The sequence below is a fragment of the Eurosta solidaginis genome, chromosome 4, assembly GCF_040869045.1.
Source record: "Eurosta solidaginis isolate ZX-2024a chromosome 4, ASM4086904v1, whole genome shotgun sequence".
NCBI lineage: Eukaryota > Metazoa > Arthropoda > Insecta > Diptera > Tephritidae > Eurosta > Eurosta solidaginis.
The window spans coordinates 72771982-72795980 of NC_090322.1; the positions used below are offsets into that span (position 1 = coordinate 72771982).

The 23999-nt window shown below is 40.9% G+C and overlaps 1 protein-coding gene across 5 annotated transcripts in view; it reads right to left on the reverse strand.

Annotated features, from left to right (window-relative positions):
* The window catches only part of Atg9 (autophagy-related protein 9), a 347588-nt gene that overhangs the window by 118337 nt on the left and 205252 nt on the right, over positions 1-23999 (reverse strand). For all 5 annotated transcript variants that reach the window (XM_067782082.1, XM_067782081.1, XM_067782079.1 and 2 more), the window contains 2 exons: positions 23844-23975; positions 17228-17381 (listed from right to left, as the gene is read on the reverse strand). In XM_067782082.1, coding sequence (XP_067638183.1) covers positions 17228-17381; positions 23844-23975 — 286 coding nt within the window. The remainder of the gene's footprint in view (positions 1-17227; positions 17382-23843; positions 23976-23999) is intronic.

The window sequence follows — 23999 nt, forward strand, 5'->3', positions numbered from 1 at the left end:
TGTAAATATCTTTCGATAGAAATAAAATTTTTAATTTCCGCTTTCGGATTCTTAAAACGGATGTCGAAACGTGTCTTTTGATACCACCTTTGATACTTTTTGAAAACAATTAGATGGGGCATCTTCTTGTAAAACGTTGCCGGAAAAAAATTAAAAAAAAAAATGGAAAGCGAGTAATTAAACTTTTTTAAATTAATTTGAACAAACTTTATAATCAGCAATTTTGTACACATTTATAGGAAAAACAAGTTTTCAACCAAGGATTACATTGAACAACTTTTTGACCTTCTGGAGCGACATCCCGAAGTTGGAAGAGGCAAAGCGCAGTTCGGATGCAGCCAAAATAGGTGAAATTATGCGAACGTGAGTCCCATCGATACTACCCACTATTCCTGGGAATCCTGTTTTAGAGTAAAATGCGGTTATATTATTTAATTGATATCCATTTTGCTATTAATAAAAAATCACTTTTACAAATGCTTGAACTTCCGCCACAAATTGATCAGTTGTTCATTTATCTGTCAAATCATCACTTTTTTAGGTTGGCAACAACAATTCAATTTCAACTGAAATAAGTTCTAATTCGTAATACCAAACAGGAATTGAGTTGTCTTAAAGTTGAGTTGTTTTAATTACAACCCAACTAAATTGAGTTATAAACCGTAATAGGGGCATATATTTATCTCTATTAGTTTATGACGTTACGGAGAACCGTTATAAATTAATATACTGTTTGGGCTTTCCTCAGGTACCGCTTTGTAATTAAACATGCCAATTTAATAATCTTTTCTTCGTTATTCCTACTAAACAATAATTATTCCACATACTGTATTTTTTTTAGATGTAATATATACATATCGTTAGCTTAATGTGAAAATGTGCTTAGTCACGTTTTACGAATTTTATAGGAGACGAAAAAGACTGAATTATTTTTGAAATAACCTTTTTTTTCAAAACTGTGAATGAGGATACCTTAGTTGCAATACTTTTGAGTGTAGAAGCTTTGAAAAAGATAAATAAAAATCAGGTATGCTAACCCAGCAGCTATTTTATGACTTTCTTTTATGAGGTTATCGCGCCTTACATTTTTTTATTTAATTTATATCTAACGGTTCTGATCTGGACTCTTTTGCCGGATGATGCGCAGACAATAACTTATTTTTAAATTCAAACAAATGCTGTGTTGTGTCTTATTCCATAATGACAACTGCCACATACTTTTTCTACAAACTAAATGCTAAATCTCTTAATCGTTGTCAAGAGAGTAAAGACTTGGTTGTAATTTTTGACTCCAAACTCTCTTTTTCTAGTTTCGCTGTTTTAAAATTTGTTGCAATGGTTGGGTTCAGTAGAGTTATGCTATGACTGAACCTATAACTAGGACTATAAATCTAGCAAATCGATTCAGTAGTGTTATTAATTTTAATAATAATTGTATAAGTTTAAGCTTGAATTGTTTTCTATTTTTAACTAGTCTGTAAGAAAGCATGTAGTAATCGACATGTAAGAATTGAAGTAGATTATAGTCAGCGCAAAGCATTTATCATACACCAAAGGCATGTCTCAATTGGGTAAATCCAATTTCAAGGGGTTGCCAGCACAATATATAGCTTCTCCAACCCAATTGTCAACTCACCTAACCGTGGCGAATCCTGTTTCATTGACAGCCGAGGCTCTGGAGACCCCAAGTTCCTCATGGAACTAGGAGGTGGGGAGGGCGGTATGGCCTAAACATTTTTTAAGAGCTGACGACTTAGCACACAGCAAAAAATGAAGCAAATGAAAAATTTAAATATTTTTTTTGTGATCGATGTATTTTGAATTCAATTTTAAAACTGCATTAAAATAAAATTTTTCAAAAAAAGTGACTTAGCACATTTTCACATTAAGCTAACGATATGTTTGTACTCGTTTATTTTTGATACCACACACAAAACAAATTTATTTCGAAATAATACAAAACTGTTGACGCTAAGTTAGAAATATTTTAAACGTACTGTGCACATTCTTATATTAGAGCAAGAAAGTACTTCAAAAAAATTCCCAATTTTACAAAATCATTCCGCAAATTTGTTTAACAAGAATTCCTCCAATTTCCATGGTATCTTCTCAAAAAAAGTTTCTGTTACGTTTAAAACACCAGAAGATAACTACAAGGAAGTTCGTCTTTTCCCCCAATTTTTTAGAAGTTTTTAAAGTCTAACAATTGATATATAAAAAAGAAGTAAAAAACGTAAGACGACTAAAATTTTCTTATATAAACCTTTTTTTGACAAACTATTTTTTGAATACAAATTATTTCGGTTTGATTTTTTTCCGATTTCTCAAATACTACGATAGTTGCCTATGTAACGTTGCATAATTTTACTTCTAATTGTTACTTTTTTAATTCCTTAATATTAGTTTCGTTTGATATTTTTCCGCTAATTGCCATATTTGCGTGGTAAACTAGAAATAAATTATTTTCTGGGATCCCGTAAAATAATCCGCTATTACTTAGACATGCGGCCACCGTGGTGTGATGGTAGCGTGCTCCGCCTACCACACCGTATGCACTAGGTTCACACCCCGGGCAAAGTAACACCAAACATTTTAGAGATAAGGTTTTTCAATTAGAAGAAAATTTTTCTAAGTGGGATCGCCCCTCAGCAGTGTTTGGCAAGCGCTCCGAGTGTATTTCTGCCATGAAAAGCTCTCAGTGAAAACTCATCTGCCTTGCAGATGCCGTTCGGAGTCGGCATAAAACATGTAGGTCCCGTCCGGCCAATTTGTAGGGAAAATCAAGAGGAGCACGACGCAAATTGGAAGAGAAGCTCGGCCTTAGATCTCTTCGGAGGTTATCGCGCCTTACATGTTTTTTTTGTTTGTATTAGTTAGACTTGCTTAGAAATCGTACTACATCTGGCAACTGTGATCACGGCGAAGTTTTATTCTCTTATTTAGATTCATATATTATAGAGAAGTGAAAAATATATGTACAATGATATTGCTTACCCTTCGACTTAAAGTTTGTCGCCCCTTCCTCCAGCACGCTAGCTGCTGTGCCTCCGTCCCCTACCTTACAGAACCGTATGAATTTTTAAAGTGATAATTTTGTGCATACAAATGAGTTTTCAATCATTGTACTTTTTTAGTTTTTCACAGTTAGAGAATTCCACGCCTGGAGCGTAAATAAAAAACGTGGATAGTTTGCCAACTCTGGTGTTTCCAAATTAATGCAAGCAGACTTCCAATGACTGCTCATGTTACATGTTAATGGTCATCGTATAAGCAAGTTTCGCTGGAAACTTTATGCGCTTTATTGAAAGGGCAAATCGGTTGAAGCCAAAGGAATCCTCGGAATTAAGCATACCTCCCCCTTGAGTGACCCTTTTCAAATCTTTGCCACTATCAAGTTACTCATAAGCATCGTCACAATCAATTTTGTTCCATTACACAGTTTCGGGGCATGAAGATTTCGAAGCATAATGATGACTGATGCCACATTGAGATGCAAATGATGAGACGGCATTTCAGGTAAATATAAAGAATTTAAAAATTTTACAGGATAATTCACTATTTCGTCCTCGTTATCTATATGATCTATTGATTTGGAATTTGGTTTTGGATCGTCCAATTTAAGTCATTGACGTCATTGTTTTTAGCTGCTAATATTCGGATATACATTACTGATGGGTTCGTCTTTGTTAGAGCTAAGTTGGCAAATATTTTGGGTAATCTATATTGAACCAATGGAAGTATCTACCGGAATCTATCCATTTCCTATTCGTTTTTTTTCTTTTGAGAAAACTTCTGCCGTTGTATCCTTTCATATTCGTGCTTAACGGAATGGTTGTCCTGTACTGCGACAAAAACGATGACTTGAGACATGCAGTTAACTCATCCAGTTGAACCGCAAGTGTTTGTCGAAAGTCGCGCGCCAACAACTTCATCACGCCACCAAAGTTCGGCTATTGTTGCGCAAATCTTTTAACGTTCGATCAAGTACTTCCAAGGATCGTTTAAGTGCCATGGTACACTCTTTCCAAATGATCAATTTACGACTCATTTTTATAAATACATGTAGACAAGATAGATATTAAATAGAATTTGATATCTCAAAGATATCTTCAATAAACTTACAGATCAAAGGTTGATAGAAGTTGTGAACAGCTTTCCTATCACACATATGTTTCTGGGTTTTATCAATAACTAATTAAGATTATTTCAAAAAGGTGGCAACTCTATTTTTTTAATTTTTTTAATAACTTTCCTAATGCCCTCAAAGCATTTTAGTATTATCAGATCAAATTCGCTTCTTTAATTGAACTTAGTTTGTTTTTAAGGTGACAACACTCAATTTTTATTTTTCTAAAACCTTCGCGGGGCAATGACAGCCAAACCCTCAAAAGGAAGTATTTAATTTGGTTAAGTCGTTTTTAAACTTTAAGGTTTTGAACAAACCACGACTCATTTTTATATATAACTAGCCTTTACCCGCGGCCCCGTCCGCAAGGAGAAATTTAAATATATGGGCTATTCGCGTTAGCCTGCTTATCAAGTTATCTGTTTAAAATTTTGTTTTCTGTCTAATGCATTTTATTTTTGTAATTGAGTAAAAAAAAGAACTAAATGAGCTGATAACCTGATAGGATCCCAAATGATCCCGAAATTATCCAGAAAAAGCTACGAAATGATCCCCACGCTATCGCGGACGGATCCCGAAAACTATCCAGAAATGCCTCGGAAGAGTCTCCAAAAGTTCCCGGAATAGTCCCAAAAAACCCGAAATGACAACGACACGATTCTAGACGTATCCAGAGCACCACACAGAAATGATCCCTGAAGGTGTTCCAAAATGATCCCGAAAATGTTCCGAAATGACCCTAACGGGCTCCTGTCCGGATCTCAAAAAACATCTAGAAAATATACAGGAAGGATCCTTAAATTATCCCGACATACTCCAGAAAAAGTTCCGAAATGGCTCCAAGGGGATCCACGACGGATCGCGAAAACCATACAGAAATGATTCCGGAAGGATCCCAAAATGATCCCGAAATAGTCCGGAAATGACCCAGATGGGATCCCGCACAGATCCAGAAATGATCCCGGAAGGGTCCAAAAACTATCCCGGAAAAGTAACAAAAAATCCCGAAATGGCTCCTACGGCATCCCGGACGAATCCAGAAATGATCTCGGAAGGGTCCCCAAATGATCCCAAAATGGTCCCGAAATGACCCTGATGGATCAGGCAAACCATCAAGAAATTATACCGGAAGGGTCCCCAAATGATCCCGAAATAATACAGAAAAAGTCACGAAACGACCCCTAGAGGATCCCCAAATGATTCCTTATTAGCCCCGAAACGGTTCCGAAATAACCCCGCCGAGATCCCGGACAAATCCCGAAAACCATCCAGAAATGATGCCGGAAGGGATCCCAAATGATTCCGAAGGAGTCCCGCAATGATTCCGACGGGATCCCGAACGGATACCGAAAATCATGCAGAAGTGATGCCGGAAAGGTCCTCAAATGATCACCTAATAGTCCCGAAATGACCATTAAGGGGTCCTGGACGGATCCCCTAAACCATCCAGAAATGATCCTGATATAGTCCCGAAGATGTCCCGAAATGACCCTGACGGGATCTCGAACGCATCCCTAAATGACTCTGACGGGATCACGGACAGATCCCAAAAACTATCCAGAAATGATTCCGGAAGAGACCCCAAATTATCCCGAAAAAGCCCCCAATTATTCCGACGGGATCTTGAACGGATACCGAAAACCATCCAGAAGTGATGCCGGAAAGGTCCTCAAATGATCACCTAATAGTCCCAAAATTACCCTGACGGCATCCCGGACAGAATGATGCCGGAAGAGCCCCCAAATGATCCCGAAAAGGTCCCCAAATGACCCCGACGAGATCCCGGACGGATACCGAAAACCATCCAGAAATGATGCCGGTAGGTACCCCAAATGATCCCGAAAAAGTCCCCAAATGACCCCGACATACTCCAGAAAAAGTTCCGAAATGGCTCCGGGGGGATCCACGACGGATCGCGAAAACGATACAGAAATGATTCCGGAAGGATCCCAAAATGATATCGAAATAGTCCGGAAATGACCCAGATGGGATCCCGCACAGATCCAGAAATGATTCCGGAAGGGTCAAAAAACTATCCCGGAAAAGTAACAAAAAATCCCGAAATGGCTCCTACGGCATCCCGGACGGATCCAGAAATGATCTCGGAAGGGTCCCCAAATGATCCCAAAATGGTCCCGAAATGACCCTGATGGATCCGGCAAACCATCAAGAAATTATGCCGGAAGGGTTCCCAAATGATCCCGAAATAATACAGAAAAAGTAACGAAACGATCCCTAGAGGATCCCCAAATGATCCCGTATTAGCCCCGAAAAGTCTCGAAATAACCCCGACGGGATCCCGGACAAATCCCGAAAACCATCCAGAAATGATGCCGGAAGGGATCCCAAATGATTCCGAAAAAGTCCCGCAATGATTCCGACGGGATCCCGAACGGATATGAACGAAATGACCCTTAAGGGATCCTGGACGGATCCCGTAAACCATGCAGAAATGATCCCGATATAGTCCCGAAGAAGTCCCGAAATGACCCTGACGGGTTCTCGAAAGCATCCCTAAATGACCATGACGGGATCCCGGACAGATCCCAAAATCCATCCAGAAATGATCTTGGGAGGGACCCCAAATAATCCCGAAAAAGTCCCGTAATGATTCCGACGGGATCTTGAACGGATACCGAAAACCATCCAGAAGTGATGCAGGAAAGGTCCTCAAATGATCTCCTAATAGTTCCGAAAAGACCCTGACGGGATCCCGAACGGATCCCGACAACTATCCAGAAATGATACCGAAAGGGCCCCGAAGGGATCCCGTATTAGTCGAGAAAGAGTCGCGAAATGACCCCGACGGGATGCCGGACGAATCCCAAAAACCATCCAGAAATGATGCCGGTAGGTATCCCAAATGATCCCGAAATGACCTCGTCGGCATCCCGGACGGATCCCAAAATTATCCATAAATGATGCCGGAAAGGTCTCCAAATGATCCCCTAATAGTCCCGAAATTACCCTGATGGGATCCCGGACGGATCACGAAAACCATCCAGAAATGATGCCGAAAGGGTTCCCAAATGATCCCGTATTAGTCGCGAAAAAGTCCCGAAATTACCCCGACGGGATCCCGGACGGATCCTCAAAACCATCCAGAAATGATGCCGAAAGGGTTCCCAAATGATCCCGTATTAGTCGCGAAAAAGTCCCGAAATGACCCCGACGGGATCCCGGACGGATCCCGAAAACCAACCAGAAATGATGCCGGAAGAGCCCCCAAATGATCCCGAAAAAGTCCCCAAATGACCCCGACAAGATCCCGGACGGATCCCGAAAGCCATCCAGAAATGATGCCGGAAGAGTCCCCAAATGATCCCGAAAAAGTCCCCAAATGACCCCGACGAGATCCCGGAAACCATCCAGAAATGATGCCGAAAGGGTCCCCAAATGATCCCGTATTAGTCGCGAAAAAGTCCCGAAATGACCCCGACGGGATCCGTGACGGATCCCGAAAACCATCCAGAAATGATGCTGGAAGAGCCCCCAAATGATCCCGAAAAAGTCCTCAAATGACCCCGACGAGATCCCGGACGGATCCCGAAAACCATCCAGAAATGATGCCGGAAGAGCCCCCAAATGATCCCGAAAAAGTCCCCAAATTACCCCGACGAGATCCCGGACGGACCCCTAAAACCATCCAGAAATGATGCCGAAAGGATCCCCAAATGATCCCGTATTAGTCGCGAAAAAGTCCCGAAATGACCCGACGAGATGCCGGACGAATCCCGAAGACAATCCAGAAATGATGCCTAAAGGGACCCAAAATAACCCCGAAAAAGTCCCGTAATGATCCCGGAAACCATCAAGAATTTATCTCTCGAAGGTACGCAAATGATCCCGAAAGTACCCCGACGGGATCCCGAACGGCTCCCAAAAACCATCCATAAATGATGCCGGAAGGGTCCCCAAATGATCGCGAAATAGTCCCGAAATGATTCCGGAATAGTCCCGAAAATGTCCCAAAATAACCCCGACGGGATCCCGAAAACTATACAGAAATAATCCCGGAAGGGTCCCAAAATGATCCCGAAATATTCCCGAAAAAGTCCCGAAATCACCCCGATCCCGAAAACCATCCAGAAATGATCCCGGAAGGGTCTCGATATGACCCTTACGGGATTACAAATAAGGTGAATCTAATTATAAAACCATGTTAATAAAGCGCCAAATATTTTGATTTTTGGCCAACATTTGCGCGAACTGACAAACACCACCATACACGACAGAAAAGGTGGGATTCAAGGGGTTGTGTAGCGCAACATATAGCCTCTCCAACCCAATTGTCAACCTCACCTCCGAGCGGCGAATCCCGTTTCACTAACAGACGAGGCTCTGGCGACCCCAAGCTCCTCATGGAACTTGGGGGTGGGGAGTGAGGGATGGCCTGAAGGTTCAATGTGGACATATAAATCGTTCCCGAGATGGTCGGGCCAGCACCTCAATGGTGCTGTGTTACCGGAGCGTATCGGATCTGTATCCGACAAAGGACCATCACATCGATAACACTCCCCAAAGCCTTCGGGGAGTAACCTAATCGCTACAACAACAACAACAACAACAGAAAAGGTCACAGAAACATGACATAACGGGAATATTCGCGGAAATGTTCGTGTCGTGTACTTGGCGCTTAAGGCAGCAGGCGCGTTGGAGCGAATGAAGAGTTACATTGAAACATACAGGTAAAGCTAATAAAAGCGTGCTAATAAAAACAACTGAAGGAGGGCGGATGGCGGGAGGAGAAGGAGAGGACCACTGATCGTTTTTCCAAAATTGTTTAGATCTCGATCTGTATGTGCCAGATACCAAAAACTCTTGATTTTGGAGAAAATTTATTTTGAGTTATAACAATTTATAGAGTTTACACCAGAGGTGGAGAGAAGGGGGGAGGATATAAACCAACGCATCAGATTGCTTGTGGACGAACACAAGCGGGCGAAATGGGAAGAGCACCTAAGAGGTTGTAACCTCTCTACCGGTGTAGGTAAACTTTGGTCCACCGTAAAGTCCCTATCGAATCCGACTAAGCACAAAGACAAAGTTTCCATCGCCTTTGGCGATAAGGTGCTGTCGGATGCGAAAAAATGCGCGAGCGCTTTCTGCCGACAATATATGATGCATCCTACGGTCGACAAAGGTAGACGGAGAGCCAATAGACACGCACATAAACACAAATTCAGCGCGTCATCAATCACCATCACCGCTAGAGAGGTTGAGGACGCCATTGGTCGCGCTAAACCATCCAAAGCAGTGGGCCCAGACGGCATAGCCATGCCGATGCTTAAAAACCTAGGGAAAGAGGGTTTCAAATATTTAGCGCATGTCTTCAACCTGTCTCTTTCCACCTTTGCCATACCCGAGAAATGGAAAATGGCCAAGGTGGTCCCGCTACTAAGGCCTGGGAAACCAGCTAACGTAGGTGAGTCATATCGTCCGATATCTCTCCTATCGCCAGTGGCAAAGACGCTTGAAGCCATTTTGCTCCCTTATTTCCAAGCACATTTGCAGCTAGCCCCTCATCAGCATGGCTTCAGAAAACTCCATAGCACTACCTCCGCGCTAAATGTCATTGGCACCCAGATAAATTGCGGTTTGAATCAATACCCCCACCATAGAACACCTCCACCATAGAACACCACCTCCGCGCTAAATGTCATTGGCACCCAGATAAATTGCGGTTTGAGTCAATACCCCCACCATAGAACAGTACTCGTAGCGCTAGAACTATCAAAAGCCTTTGATACGGTCAACCATGGCTCATTACTGCAAGACCTGGAAGGGTCTACCTTTCCCCCATGTCTTAAAAGGTGGACCGCAAATTATCTGGGTGGTCGGCAGGCATCGGTGCAATTTAGAAACGAAACATCAAAACCAAGGAGAATTAAACAAGGGGTGCCACAAGGTGGTGTCCTATCCCCACCTTTGTTTAATTTCTACATATCTAAGCTACCTTCACCACCGGAAGGAGTCACAATCGTTTCCTACGCCGATGACTGCACAATAATGGCCACAGGCCCAGGCCCAGAGATCGAAATAAACGGCTATCTCCCTGATCTCTCCAGTTTTTTCGCCTCGCGAAACCTGGCATTGTCACCGACTAAATCTTCCGCGACCTTATTTACAACATGGACGCCCCAAATGTCGACCATATTGAACATCCACGTCGATGGCACTACGCTACCGACTGTCCTACACCCCAAAATCTTGGGTGTGACGTTTGATCAGGATCTACATTTTGGTGCGCACGCAACCGCAATTGTTCCGAGAATTCAGAGCCGTAATAAAATCCTCAAATCCCTTGATGGCAGTACCTGGGGAAAAGATAAAGAAACGCTCATGACCACATACAAAGCAATTAGCCAGCCGATTACGTGCTACGCGTCACCCATATGGTCGCCAAGCATAAAAACTACCCACTGGAAGAAACTCAGAATCGCCACGGGCTGTCTTCTTATGTCCCCAGAACACCATCTGCATAATGAGGCGAGAATACTCCCCATCAGGGAGAGAAATGAGATGCTGACCAAACAGTTTCTGTTGAATACCCAGAAACCTGGGCATCCCAACAGACATCTGATTGACGAACCAGCACCGCCTAGGGGCCTAAGGAGTCATCTCCGTAAGCATTTTGAGGAAATACGGCACCTGAGAACCCAGCCGTATGAAGCGAAAAAACACAAGCAGGTCCTTGGTGAACTCCATAGACAGGCGTCGGGCCTTTATGTCGGGAATTGCCCGGTGAATCCAGTACTTGAAGAAAAATATCCAGAACTCGCGGAAGAGGAACGCATACTCCCCGGGGAAACGCGTGTCACTCTTGCTCAACTTCGTTCTGTATACTGTAACAGGTTAAACTCTTACCTATCCAGAATCAACCCCGACATACAAAATGTATGCCCCGCTTGCAATGTGTCCCCACATGACACCAACCATCTCTTTAATTGTAATGTGGAACCAACGCCTCTAACACCCCTTTCCTTATGGTCCACCCCTGTTGAAACGGCAAGTTTCCTGGGACTCCCGTTAGAGGATATTGATGACAATTTGTGATAGGTCGCGGCTATTAGGTGGGGCGGCATTGCTACAACAACAACAACAACAGAAGGGGGGAGGGAGACGGAGGGTGTCACTGCTCACTTTGTAAGCCCTCTACTTATTTGACACCATGAGTCTGTGATATTGGTGAAGGCCAGTATACGTAAAGTTATATTGTGTAAAAATTATTAAAAAGTAATTGCTCGAAGGGGTCGTGGGACCCCCACCCCCCTTTCCATTTTCGAAAAAAATTTGGCTAGTAGACTACTGTCTGTGTCCCAAATTTCATCAAAATCCGTGTAGCCGTTCTGGCGTGATTCAGTCGCAAAGAATAAAAAAATATAATAATTAAATTATAACTGTTCCTAGGGGGCGGGGACCTCCCCCCTTTTGAAATATATATAGCTAGTAGATCCTTCTAGACTATTGGCTATATGTGTGCAAAATTTCATCCAAATCGGTCCAGCCGTTCTTGCATGATTGAGTCACAAAGACAAACGTCTGGACAAACATCCAAACATCTTCACATCCAAACTTTGCCTTTTATAATATATATTAGAATTAGATTAGATTAGATTAGATATAGATATAGATGATATAGATTAATGCAATATCGAATGAAAAAAGTGAGCAAAAAAGGGAAAACATGGGGTTGTTCGGTATCTGATTTTAAAAATTAAAGAACCAAAACAATATATGTCCATGATAACACGTGTGTAAGTTTTGTCAATATCCCCTCACCAGCTTCGGCTCCACCCCTTTACATGGAAAGTGCCTGAAATAGCCTAAATTTTTATATATGTATGTATGTATATAGATTTTGATTGTATACCACATATGTGACACTATTTTATTTCCTTGTGTTTTTTTGTATTTTTCTTAAATATTTTGTCGCCCTCCCTCCTAATACTACGAACCAGTTTGTATTTGGATAGGGTTTTTGACATTCGGCTGGTTTTTTTTTTTGACAAATGAAAAGTTTGTTAAAGGGTTTTATTTTTAATTTTGTAATTGAAATTTAAGTAACATCCCGATAAGCTACAAGCTTGAAACTTGGAATATAGTTCAGAACCCGATGACAATGCAATAATAAGAAAAAAACTCCGATAGGTGGCGCATGGATCGAAATATTGCAAGAAATCGTATTTGTGGTGCGATTTGGCTCATATTTAGAACAAATATTACATACAGTCCGGTAGAAGTGACATCAAAATACTTTGGAGTTCGAGGAGGGACACGCACACGTGGCGCTGAGTCGAGTAAAGTCTTTGGAAGGATTATAGATTGTAACAGGAAAGGGTCCTTGCAAAATTAGTCACTACATTAACTAAAAAGAATGAGAAATAATAGGCAATTAAATAAAGAATAAAAATTTGAAAATAAAATAATTAAAAAAAATGTCAATTGAAAGCAATACTTACATTAAGTAATAATAATACTAAAAGCTAGAAAATAATTAGGTAGGTCCTAGGTACTAGTCATCACACTCCTCATCAATCTAGGGCGTTGATCAGAAAATTAAATAAAAGCGTTGGGCGCGTGAAATTTCTAAAAATGTGAGGCGTAGCATAATCTGAGGTTCAGTTGTTCTTATATAGGACAATCAATAGAAATTTGACGTGTCCAACTCTTTTAATTGTCTGATCAACGCCCTAGATTGATGAGGATTGTGATGACTAGTACCTAGGATCTACCTAACTGTTTTCTAGTTTTTTGTATTATTATTACTTGATGTAAGTATTGTTTTCAATAAAACCGTTTGAACTTAAATTTTTTTTTATTATTTTATTTATTTAAAATGTAACCAAAAATTTTATGATTTTTTACATTTTGGAAATTTTATGCGCTCAAAATGGAAGCCGTTTAAAATCGGAGCATTCTGTGTGAAGTTATGGAATTTCAACGGTATTTAGCTACTTTATTTTATAAGATTTATGACACTTATGAATCTTAACAATGTTAATGAGTTTCAAAATAGAAGCAAACCGGTTCAAAAAAAATATTACCAATATGGACCACTTTGGGTACACCTTTTTAACATTTTCACTAAGGCTTCTGCAGGTGATTTGCTTTAGAAACTCGATAAAGCTTGTAACTTATGAAAATAACAACAATGTTTCAGAATGGGACATATTTGTCCCCATAGGGTACAAACTACACATAGGAAGCAGAACAGCTTCTTTGATTAAACATATTATTTTAATTTTATTTGTCTTATAAATGATGACAGTTGACATTGTATATAAAAAGGAAAAGTACAGTACCGCAAATAATTTTGGGTTTTTCTCAACTTTGGCCATGGGACGCATCACTGTTCTAATGGCTGCAGTGGTGTGGTGGTAGCGTGCATCGCCTACCAAATCGAAGATCCTGGGATCAAGCCCGAGCAAAGCAACATCAAAATTTAGAAATAAGTTTTTTCAATTATAAACAAGTTTTCTAAGCAGAGTCGCAACAGTGATTTGGCAGCTGATCGCTCAAAATTAGCACACACACACAAGCATCACTAATGGCTATATTACGAAAATCTTTTAGAAAATTTAAGTTAAATATTTAAATAGACAAAAACTGTGATAATTTTGGAATATATAGCATTAAGGACACCTTATTTTTAGTAATTAAGAGAAAATGTTTGCCTACATTTAAGTATTTACATAGTTATTTTTTTTCTACATTTATCTTTAATATTGCTGCTGTTCTTCATTCAACTCCATTCGACTGCCTTCCACTCGCAACATAACCTCAATTTAAGCTCCTGCCAAACAATGGTCTATGGCGTTGCGAAAGGAATAAATTAACTGTGTGATTCGTTGTACAATAAAAATTAATTGGTTCTTACAACTTCAGTAATACCCTCATTACCTTCTTTTTCTATTCCCTATTACATCTATTTACATATATATTGGTTGTTTCCACTTACACTGGCAACACTGGTTTACAGCCAAAATGCACCAGAGACACCATTGAAATGTAAAATCAGCCCTGATTTCGAAAATCAAGGTTATTTTTAATTCTATGGTAACGTTTTTGAGATATTTACAAATAACGGTTTTTTCCAAAAAAAAAAAAAATGGGTCCACTTAATCATATATATCTCAAGAACGAATTGAGCAATTCGGTTTGAAAAACGGTTTGAAGCTTTTAAAAGGTAATAAAATAATAATTTGCTATAAACTGTGCATACAACACTTTTTACTAGGCACAGATTCAAAGATAACGAACAATCAATACGGATTTTTTTGAATTTTTTTTGTAAGAATATAAAAAAATTTGTAATTTGCGAAGAAGGATCTGGAAAACTTTTTATTTTTTTGCAGATTTGTTTCTTTCTCTCTAAGCTTTGTTTTATTGCAAAAAATATAAGCTTTCATTCAAAAAAAAAAAAACGATGGACAAAATTTATAAGCATTCAAGTAAATATATCCATTTAATACTTAAGTACACTTACTGGTACATATATGTTAGTATTCGCATATCAGTTATTACCTTTTAAAAGCTTCAAACCGTTTTGGAATTGCTCAATTCGTTCTTGAGATATATATGATTAAGTGGACCCAATTGTTTGTTTTTTTTTTTTTTTTGAAAATACCGTTATTCGTAAATATCTCAAAAACGTTACCATAGAATTAAAAATAACCTTGATTTTCGAAATCAGGGGGTGCTTTTACATAGGAATTTCATAATGGCGTCTCTGGTGCAGAAAAAAAATTGGAATTTGTGATCCGGTGCAATTTATTTTGTGATCAAAAGACCAATCAAACCAAACATACATATATATTTATTTATTTACTTATCATTAATATGTATTTGTTTCTTAAATTTAAGGCGATAATTAATATTCATCTTAGATGTTAGATTTCCATAAGTTGATGTACTTTAAGAGACAATAGTCTCACATGTGCAAAATGAATGAAATAAACTTGAAACTTGAAACAATATACTGCTGGGATATATACGACCCTTTTAAAACCCTACTGGTACAGATACGTCCCAAAAATCATTTCCTCAAAATTAAGCGTAATTTGTATGCAATATTAGCAGCTGCTCACGAACAACAGATCGAAGCCAAACCCGATAGAAACTGAGCAGATACTGATTGCGACTTTTTGGTTGAGTTTCCAATGCAAATTGCAAGTCTCAGAGTTAAGTGAACATGCTCTGGGATACATAGAGACAAACCGGTTTCGGTGTTGCGCCATCATCACTGTCATTTTTCGTCCAATTTCGTACGGTTTGCCTCCAAAACAAATTTGAAAAGGGATGAATGAAAATCGTTCCAATATACATAAATTATCCACCTTGTCGGAAAGTCACAAAACAAAACGAATCACTAAAGAAGATCACTTTCAATTAATCAAGAATTTTCAAATACACGTTTCTAGGTTTGCTTTTACCTATATGACACTACTTTATTTTGGCTTGGATTCCAAGCTAGAAATACTGACGAAACTTTATCAAAATACAAAAACAATTTCCAACATGAGAAGAAGAGGCCACTATTCCTCCAAAATAATTGAGTTTGAAATGTTGTTAATTTTATTTCATTTTAAGTATCGATTTTCACAATAAAAACAATAACACCGAAAAATTATTTCACGCTCTTTTGGTTCACTTATTTCACAAAAAATTTTCAAACTAAAAACAAATTTTCAATTGTCAAAAAAAACCGCCGAATGTCAAGAAACCCTAGCGAAATATAAACTAGCTCGCATTGTAAAGGTTTACAAGTAGGATATGTATCAGCCATGGTTCGACTCATCTGTACAACAAGAAAATATGTTAGTTCAGATAGTCAAAATCTGTGTATTGATCTTAGGCGAATGTAATAGAAACGTCAAGCATTGCAACATTGTAGTCGACAAAGAAATAAATAAATAAATTTTTACGCAGAACATCTTTCTACGCTAGCGGCCTTCGACCGCTCTTTCAAAAATAAAACCCTGAGTGGATCCACGAAAACTAAATAAAAACCATGCAATGAAAAAAATAAAATCAGCTGATGAGATGAGCCAACCTTATAATTGAGCCATGGTGTCAGCTGTGCGTTCACAGCTACGCTCACTTGATCAAAATGCTTGTTCTTGTTCGTTTTTTTATGGATGCTATGTGGCACTGTTGTACTTCTTAGGTCCAAAAAAATTGTAGTAGCTGCTATCGAAAACTGCGTAAAAATTTAATTGTAAAATTACATAGAAATACCCTTATTTAGTTTCAAAATGCTAAAACACGACCAAATACGTGGGGGCGCATTAAAAGGCGCGGCGAACACGTTTTCGCCTTTGGATTATTGATACCGGGACAAAGCGCGCCTTTTCATACCTCTTTCCACATTTTTGGAAATGTTTTGGCAGCCGGTCACTGTTTTAAACTGTTTTTCGCGGAGAGCTGTTGAACGTGTAGAAAAATTTAGCACCTGTGTTTTTATTCTTAATGTTGGCATAAGTACGCTTCTTCAGATACCCCATTCGAAGACTTTTGTAAAATTTTCTGTAGGCCCCATATAGATGCACTTTACCTTTTCATACTAAATTTTTTCAAAAAAAGTTACCATCAAAACAACCCATATCTGATATTCCGCACTTCTTTTGTTGCCCTGCGTCGATGTCGATGACAGCAACCCCCGTAATTTTGACACTTCGTTCAGTGTCAAGATCATGTTCCACGCTAGTTTGACAATTCGGTCAGTGTCAAACGGCAGTGTGTTAGAAAGAGAAGTAAACAAACATATCCTAATTGTAAACCTGTACTATGCTAGCTTGTTTGTTTTTAACAATTTTGATTGTATTTTTCTGTATTTCGTAAGTTTTTGGAATATAGTTTATATACTTGCTGAAACCGTATTAGAAGGGAAGGGCGACAAAAAATTTAAGAAAAAATACAAGAAAATAAAGTAGTGTCATATAGGTATTTGACCATTAATGGTAACCCAGTAAACACTTGTGAAACCTACGTTTTAAATCAAATTTTGTTTATGATTAGAATCAAATTTCTATATACATACGCAACCATGCTAGTCGGGTATTTTCTGCCTAGTATGTTCATTTCAGACATCATACTTACCGCCTTAAACTGGAATAAATTTTCAAATTCTTTTCTAACAGCAGCTGTATGTGCCTTGTTTTTCCAATGCGATGGCAGATAATGAACATGTGCTAATATGGCAGTCATCAATTGCTCCGGGCACCATATTAAGTTCTCATCTGGTATCATAGTTCTAGGAATTGGAAATTCAAAAATTAAAATAAATTGCTTTTATGAGAAAAAACAATAAGTCCATGTTTTATTGTATGAACCGATGTGTTCATGTTTTAAGGGAAAAATAAGTGCAGCCTTTATTAACGTTTCTTTTTGTTTACCGCACTTTTACAGATATGTTTATAAGTATCGGTTTTATTAATTTCATGGTACAATTATCAGGTAAAAGCAGAGATAAAAATGCAACCCTGATGTATATTTTGTTGTTGCCTGTCGTCGAAAAAAATTTCAATTGTTATTCACTTTGTCGTGTCAAAATTATGTCAAAGTGATGGAAGGAAACGAAATTTCTCTTTTGTTGGAATTCATGAAAATGGAATTTTATTGCATTTTTCATGAAAAAGGAACAAAAAATAAAAAAACACACAGTTTTGAGCGTCCGAGCATTAAATATTACACCAGCAACAAGCGTTGCAGCAATTAGAGATGGTAGTACCTAATCAAATACATTTTCGTTTAATAGCATTTGTTGGTCCTTCTGGCGTAGGTAAATCAATGACAACCAATGCTTTGGAAATACATTTTCCATGGCGTGAGAATGTGCTTTGGAAGTAATTTTTGAATTTTATAGCTACCAAAGCTTAAATAAACGTAAGGTTTACACCGATCACTTTATCGGTGGCGGCAGTGTGGGAAACACATGTTTCACTGCATGCTAAGCAGCGAGCTGCATGACATGTTCAACAAAATTTGCTGCATTAAATCAGTGTTGGGTAATAAAAAACCCAAACAATCACGAACAAGCACAAAACAAAATGCCAGATAAATAAATATTTTTCAGTCGTTTCAGTTAAAAAAAAAATAAATGTAAGGCGCGATAACCTCCGAAGAGATCTAAGGCCGAGCTTCTCTTCCAATTTTCGTCGTGCTCCTCTTGATTTTCCCTACAAATTGGCCGGACGGGACCTACATGATTTTTATGCCGACTCCGAACGGCATCTGCAAGGCAGATGAGTTTTCACTGAGAGCTTTTCATGGCAGAAATACACCCGGAGCGCTTGCCAAACGCTGCCGAGGGGCGACCCCGCTTAGAAAAATTTTCTTCTAATTGAAAAACCTTATTTCTAAAATTTTTGATGTTGCTTTGCCCGGGGTTTGAACCCAGGGCATCCGGTGTGGTAGGCGGAGCACGCTACCATCACACCACGGTGGCCGCCGTTTCAGTTGCTTTAAAAATTAAATTCAAAACTTTATATTAAAAACAATTTTTGTAGAATCAATTTATTTTGGATTAACAAATTCATATTTTAATGCTTTAAAAAAAACATTTTGTATTCTTTAAACAAGTCTTTGCTACAAGTCCCTGCTGATTGTTCGTAGTTTTTGCTCGTCTTAGTAAGGCTTTGAATACGGAAAGTCATTTTGTATTAATAGGCACAATACCTCATTTTCTATTTCCTTGTGGTAAATTTGGTACGATATTTTCAACATACGCCGTGTGCGGCCCATTTTTCAAATGAAAATTTATGTCTCGTCCTGACGCTGTTGGCTTTTATACCACCGCAGTTTCAATATATTTCCTCGTCTGATTACAATAGAATCAATTCTAATTCTATTGTAAATTTGATGTGTTTGTTGAACAAATGCAGCGCAGTGTGTATTGTATCTCATCTTCGCGTATAATTGTACTTGTAAATGTCATCGACATATTACTTATTCACACGGTTGCAGCACGGTGACATCCACAGAAATAAAAATGTTGTTGTTGTTGTTGTAGCAATGCTTCGCCCCACCTAACAGCCGCGACCGATCACAAATTGTCATCAATATCCTCTAACGGGAGTCCGAAGAAACTTGCTGTTTCAACAGGGGTGGACCATAAGGAAAGGGGTGTTAGAAGCGTTGGTTCCACATTACAATTAAAGAGATGGTTGGTGTCATGTGGGGACACATTGCACGGAGGGCATACATTTTGTATGTCGGGGTTGATTCTGGATAGGTAAGAGCTTAACCTGTTACAGTATCCAGAACGGAGTTGAGCAAGAGTGACACGCGTTTCCCTGGGGAGTATGCGTTCCTCTTCCGCGAGTTTTGGATACTTTTCTTTGAGTACTGGATTCACCGGGCAATTCCCGGCATAAAGGTCCGACGCCTGTTTATGGAGTTCAGCAAGGACCTGCTTGTGTTTTTTCGCTTCATACGGCTGGGTTCTCAGGTGCCGTATTTCCTCAAAATGCTTACGGAGATGACTCCTTAAGCCCCTGGGTGGTGTTGGCTCATCAATCAGATGTCTGTTGGGATGCCCAGGTTTCTGGGTATTCAACAGGAACTGTTCGGTCAGCATCTCATTTCTCTCCCTGATGGGAAGTATTTTCGCCTCATTATGCAGATGGTGTTCTGGGGACATAAGAAGACAGCCCGTGGCCATTCTGAGAGCAGTATTTTGGTAGGCCTGTAGCTTCTTCAAGTGGGTAGTTTTTAGGCTTGGCGACCATATGGGTGACGCGTAGCACGTAATCGGCTGGCTAATTGCTTTGTATGTAGTCATGAGCGTTTCTTTATCTTTTCCCCAGGTACTGCCAGCGAGGGATTTGAGGATTTTGTTACGGCTCTGAATTCTCGGAACAATTGCCGCTGCGTGCTCACCAAAATGTAGATCCTGATCGAACGTCACACCCAAGATTTTGGGGTGTAGGACAGTCGGTAGCGTAGTGCCATCGACGTGGATCTTCAAAATGGTCGACATTTGGGACGTCCATGTTGTAAATAAGATCGCGGAAGATTTAGTCGGTGATAATGCCAGGTTTCGCGAGGCGAAAAAACTGGAGAGATCAGGGAGGTAGCCGTTTATTTTATTGCATAGCTCATCGATCTTTGGGCCTGGGCCTGTGGCCATTATTGTGCAGTCATCGGCGTAGGAAACGATTGTGACTCCTTCCGGTGGTGAAGGTATCTTAGATATGTAGAAATTAAACGAAAGTGGGGATAGGACACCATCCTGTAGCACCCCTTGTTTAATTCTCCTTGGTTTTGATGTTTCGTTTCTAAATTGCACCGATGCCTGCCGACCACCCAGATAATTTGCGGTCCACCTTCTAAGACATGGGGGAAGGGTAGACCCTTCCAGGTCTTGCAGTAGCGAGCCATGGCTGACCGTATCAAAAGCTTTTGATAGGTCTAGCGCTACGAGTACTGTTCTATGGTGGGGGTATTGATTTAAACCGCAATTTATCTGGGGCTAGTGGCATTTAGCGCGGTGGTAGTGCTATGGAGTTTTCTGAAGCCATGCTGATGAGAGGCTAGCTGCAAATTTGCTTGGAAATAAGGGAGCAAAATGGCTTCAAGCGTCTTTGCTACTGGCGATAGGAGAGATATCGGACGATAGGACTCTCCTATGTTAGCTGGTTTCCCAGGCTTTAGTAGCGGGACCACCTTGGCCATTTTCCATTTCTCAGGTATAACAAAGGTGGAAAGAGACAGGTTGAAGACATGCGCTAAATATTTGACACCCTCTTTCCCTAGGCTTTTAAGCATCGGCCCACTGCTTTGGATGGTTTAGCGCGACCAATGGCGTCCTCAACCTCTTTAGCGGTGATGGTGATTGGTGACGCGCTGAATTTGTGTTTATGTGCGTGTCTATTGGCCCTCCGTATGTCTTTGTCGACCGTAGAATGCATTATATATTGTCGGCAGAAAGCGCTCGCGCATTTTTTCGCATCCGACAGCACTTTGTCGCCAAAGGCGATGGAAGCTTTGTCTTTGTGCTTAGTCGGATTCGATATGGACTTTACGGTGAACCAAAGTTTACCCACACCGGTAGAGAGGTTACAACCTCTTAGGTGCTCCTCCTATTTTGCCCGCTTGTGTTCGTCCACAAGCAATCTGATGCCTTTGTTTATATCCCTTATTTGGGGGTCGCCTGGATCAAGCTGTCTTATAAGGTCACGTTCTCTGGCTAAGTTTGCGGCCTCCGCCGGGAAGTGGGGCCGGATTTCGGGAATTCTCCCGGCGGGAATGAAACGTGCCGAGGCGGATTCAATGACCTTACGGAAGGCACGCTCCCCTTGGCGGGCATCAGTCGGGATAGGGAGGGCAGCAAAGAGGTTGTCTGTATAAGATTTATATTCTTCCCACTTTCCTTTTTTGAAGTTTATGAAAGTGCGTTTTTCGGTGACGATGAAGTCGTCGGTACTCTCGAGTGAAATAAGTATAGGCAGGTGGTCGGATGCCAATGTTACCATCGGCTGCCAGTTGACGCAGTTTACGAGTTCTGCGCTCACGATTGAGATATCTGGCGAACTGTGACAGCTTCCTACCATACGTGTGGGGGCGTCTCCGTTTATTGTGCAGAACGTCGTTTCTTCTATTTGATCCGCCAACATCTCACCAATACTGTCATCCCGCAAGTTTGAGTGCCATAGATCGTGGTGGGCATTGAAATCGCGTAAGATAATGCGATTGTCGCCAGTGAGTAAGGCTCTGATATTAGGGCGGTATCCACTGGGGCAACAAGTGGCAGGAGGGATGCATCGCCTGACCGGACAGATAGGCCTTGACGTTCTAAGACATTGTCCCTGCGGTCGATGCCAGGATCAAATATATAATATTGCACAGAGTGTTGTATGATAAGCGCGAGGCCACCTCCATTTCCGCTCTCGCAGTCTTTCCTGTGGACATTATACCCAGAGCAGGTCTGCAATGCAGATCTTGCTGTGAGTTTAGTCTCTTGAATCGCAGCAATGTGGAGGTTGTGCCGCTACATGAAATCGACTATCTCCGTAATCTTCCCAGTTAGTCCATTACAGTTTAACTGCAGAATTCTGAAGTGCATAAGGGGAGACGCCGCCACTCTGGGGGTAAGTGACGGGTGACTACGCCTGGGTTGTGGAAGGCCAGGAGGCAATTGCTGTTGTGGCCCTGGGACTGGGCGTCCTTGGGCAAGCATTGGGGTACCCGGATGATTTGGCTTTGCGACCTGGCAACATGGCTCGATGAAACCCGTCGGGGGGTTGCCGTCGCGGAGACCAGAACATCTAGGAAAGTGGCACCAACCCAAGGCAGGAGCTGCATTGGGCGGATGTCGCAAACATATATATTCTGTGCTGGCAAACGGTGCAAACGGAGGGACCAAGAGTGTGTTTCCCTGATCTGAACGATTGTTGCCGGAGAAGAGGGGGGGGGGGGGGGGGGGGGGGGGGGCGGGGGGGGAGAAGACGGGGGCAGGGGCTGATGCTCAGCATTGCTACCGACTCTACTACGAAGGTAGTAGTTATGAGTGGTAGCAGCTGTTTGAGTTGTTGGCGCCGTGGGGCGCGAGCAGCAGCGGGTACTTGTTGTGGCTTGCTGAGCAGCGGGGCTGCTGGAAGATAGTGGGGGGGGGCGCGCTTAGGCGTAGACTACGGGACGCCCTTGGGCGTGAACAGCAAGGAGCTACAAAAGATTTATAAAAGTTACGTGGACGTCGGGTTTTGGGATCAAGCCCAGAACAACCTGTCCGATGCAACCATCCCTTACACGAGACACACTGAACAGAGTATGACCGTCCTAAAAAGATTCTTTTCCGGCAGATGCAGCAAAACCATTTCTCAGGACCGGGGTCAGGAGACGGACCCCGATTGGATTCGATGCCTTCCCGGAGTAAGAGAATACGGAGCAGTCCTGCTGCAAGGAGCTGCTGGGAGGATGACAATTTGTGGAGGGACGCAACAAATTAAATGGGGTTACACTGAAATGACAGTCCCTGGTCGGGAAAAATCCCGAGTCGCTCCGGTACATAGAACCGACTGCCTTGAGAAGCGCACAAATAAAAATACAAATTGCATGTACTTTGTTTTTGTAGATCGATGGACTAATGTCAAATTCGTACCTCGCCGGAAGTTGATGAACTAAAAAAGTACTAATTAGCTGATTTCTGGCGGTCACCTGTTCCTGGTTCCGCCTCATGCTGAGTATAAGAATGAATTACAAAACGGACACTGATAATATTGCAAACATCTACAGATACTGAGTGTATCAAGCATTGTGTACAAAGCAAGTGTGATATCTTATCCGTCAACTGTCTGGCTAATTTTGAGCGTTTTGACAGGATGTGCAATGACGACGCTTACGGTCGGCTATCTGCAGCGGATGATAGAAGGAGATACAGGATGAGACCACGGAAATGATTGCCTCCTTTTGGGGGGCTTTGATATGTAGAAATTAAGCAGAAGCGGGGATAAACACCACCCTGTGAGAGAATTGCAGTCCAATTAATGCAATACAATAAGTCGGGAATACAAAAAGGAATAATGGCTAACATTTTTTATTCATTATTTCAGACAAACAAAAAATTATTGCAATCCCCTGGAGCTGCAATCAAAGGAGTAATTATTCCAAATGGAATGCATTCCTCAACAACTCTGATACTTGCTGATTCCGAGTCGGCAGGTACTCTAGTTTATATATAAATAATTCAATGGGTTCGGATAAATATCTGTCTTACCTGCATATCAATCCGATTACAGAGAGTATTGTAATTATTGTTAAAACGTGTTCCACTTGAAAAACATATTCATCGTATATGCCCAGGGCCAGGATTAGCACCAGAATTCCACCAGATATAAATAATATATTTCTGAAAATTATATTTTATTTTTAT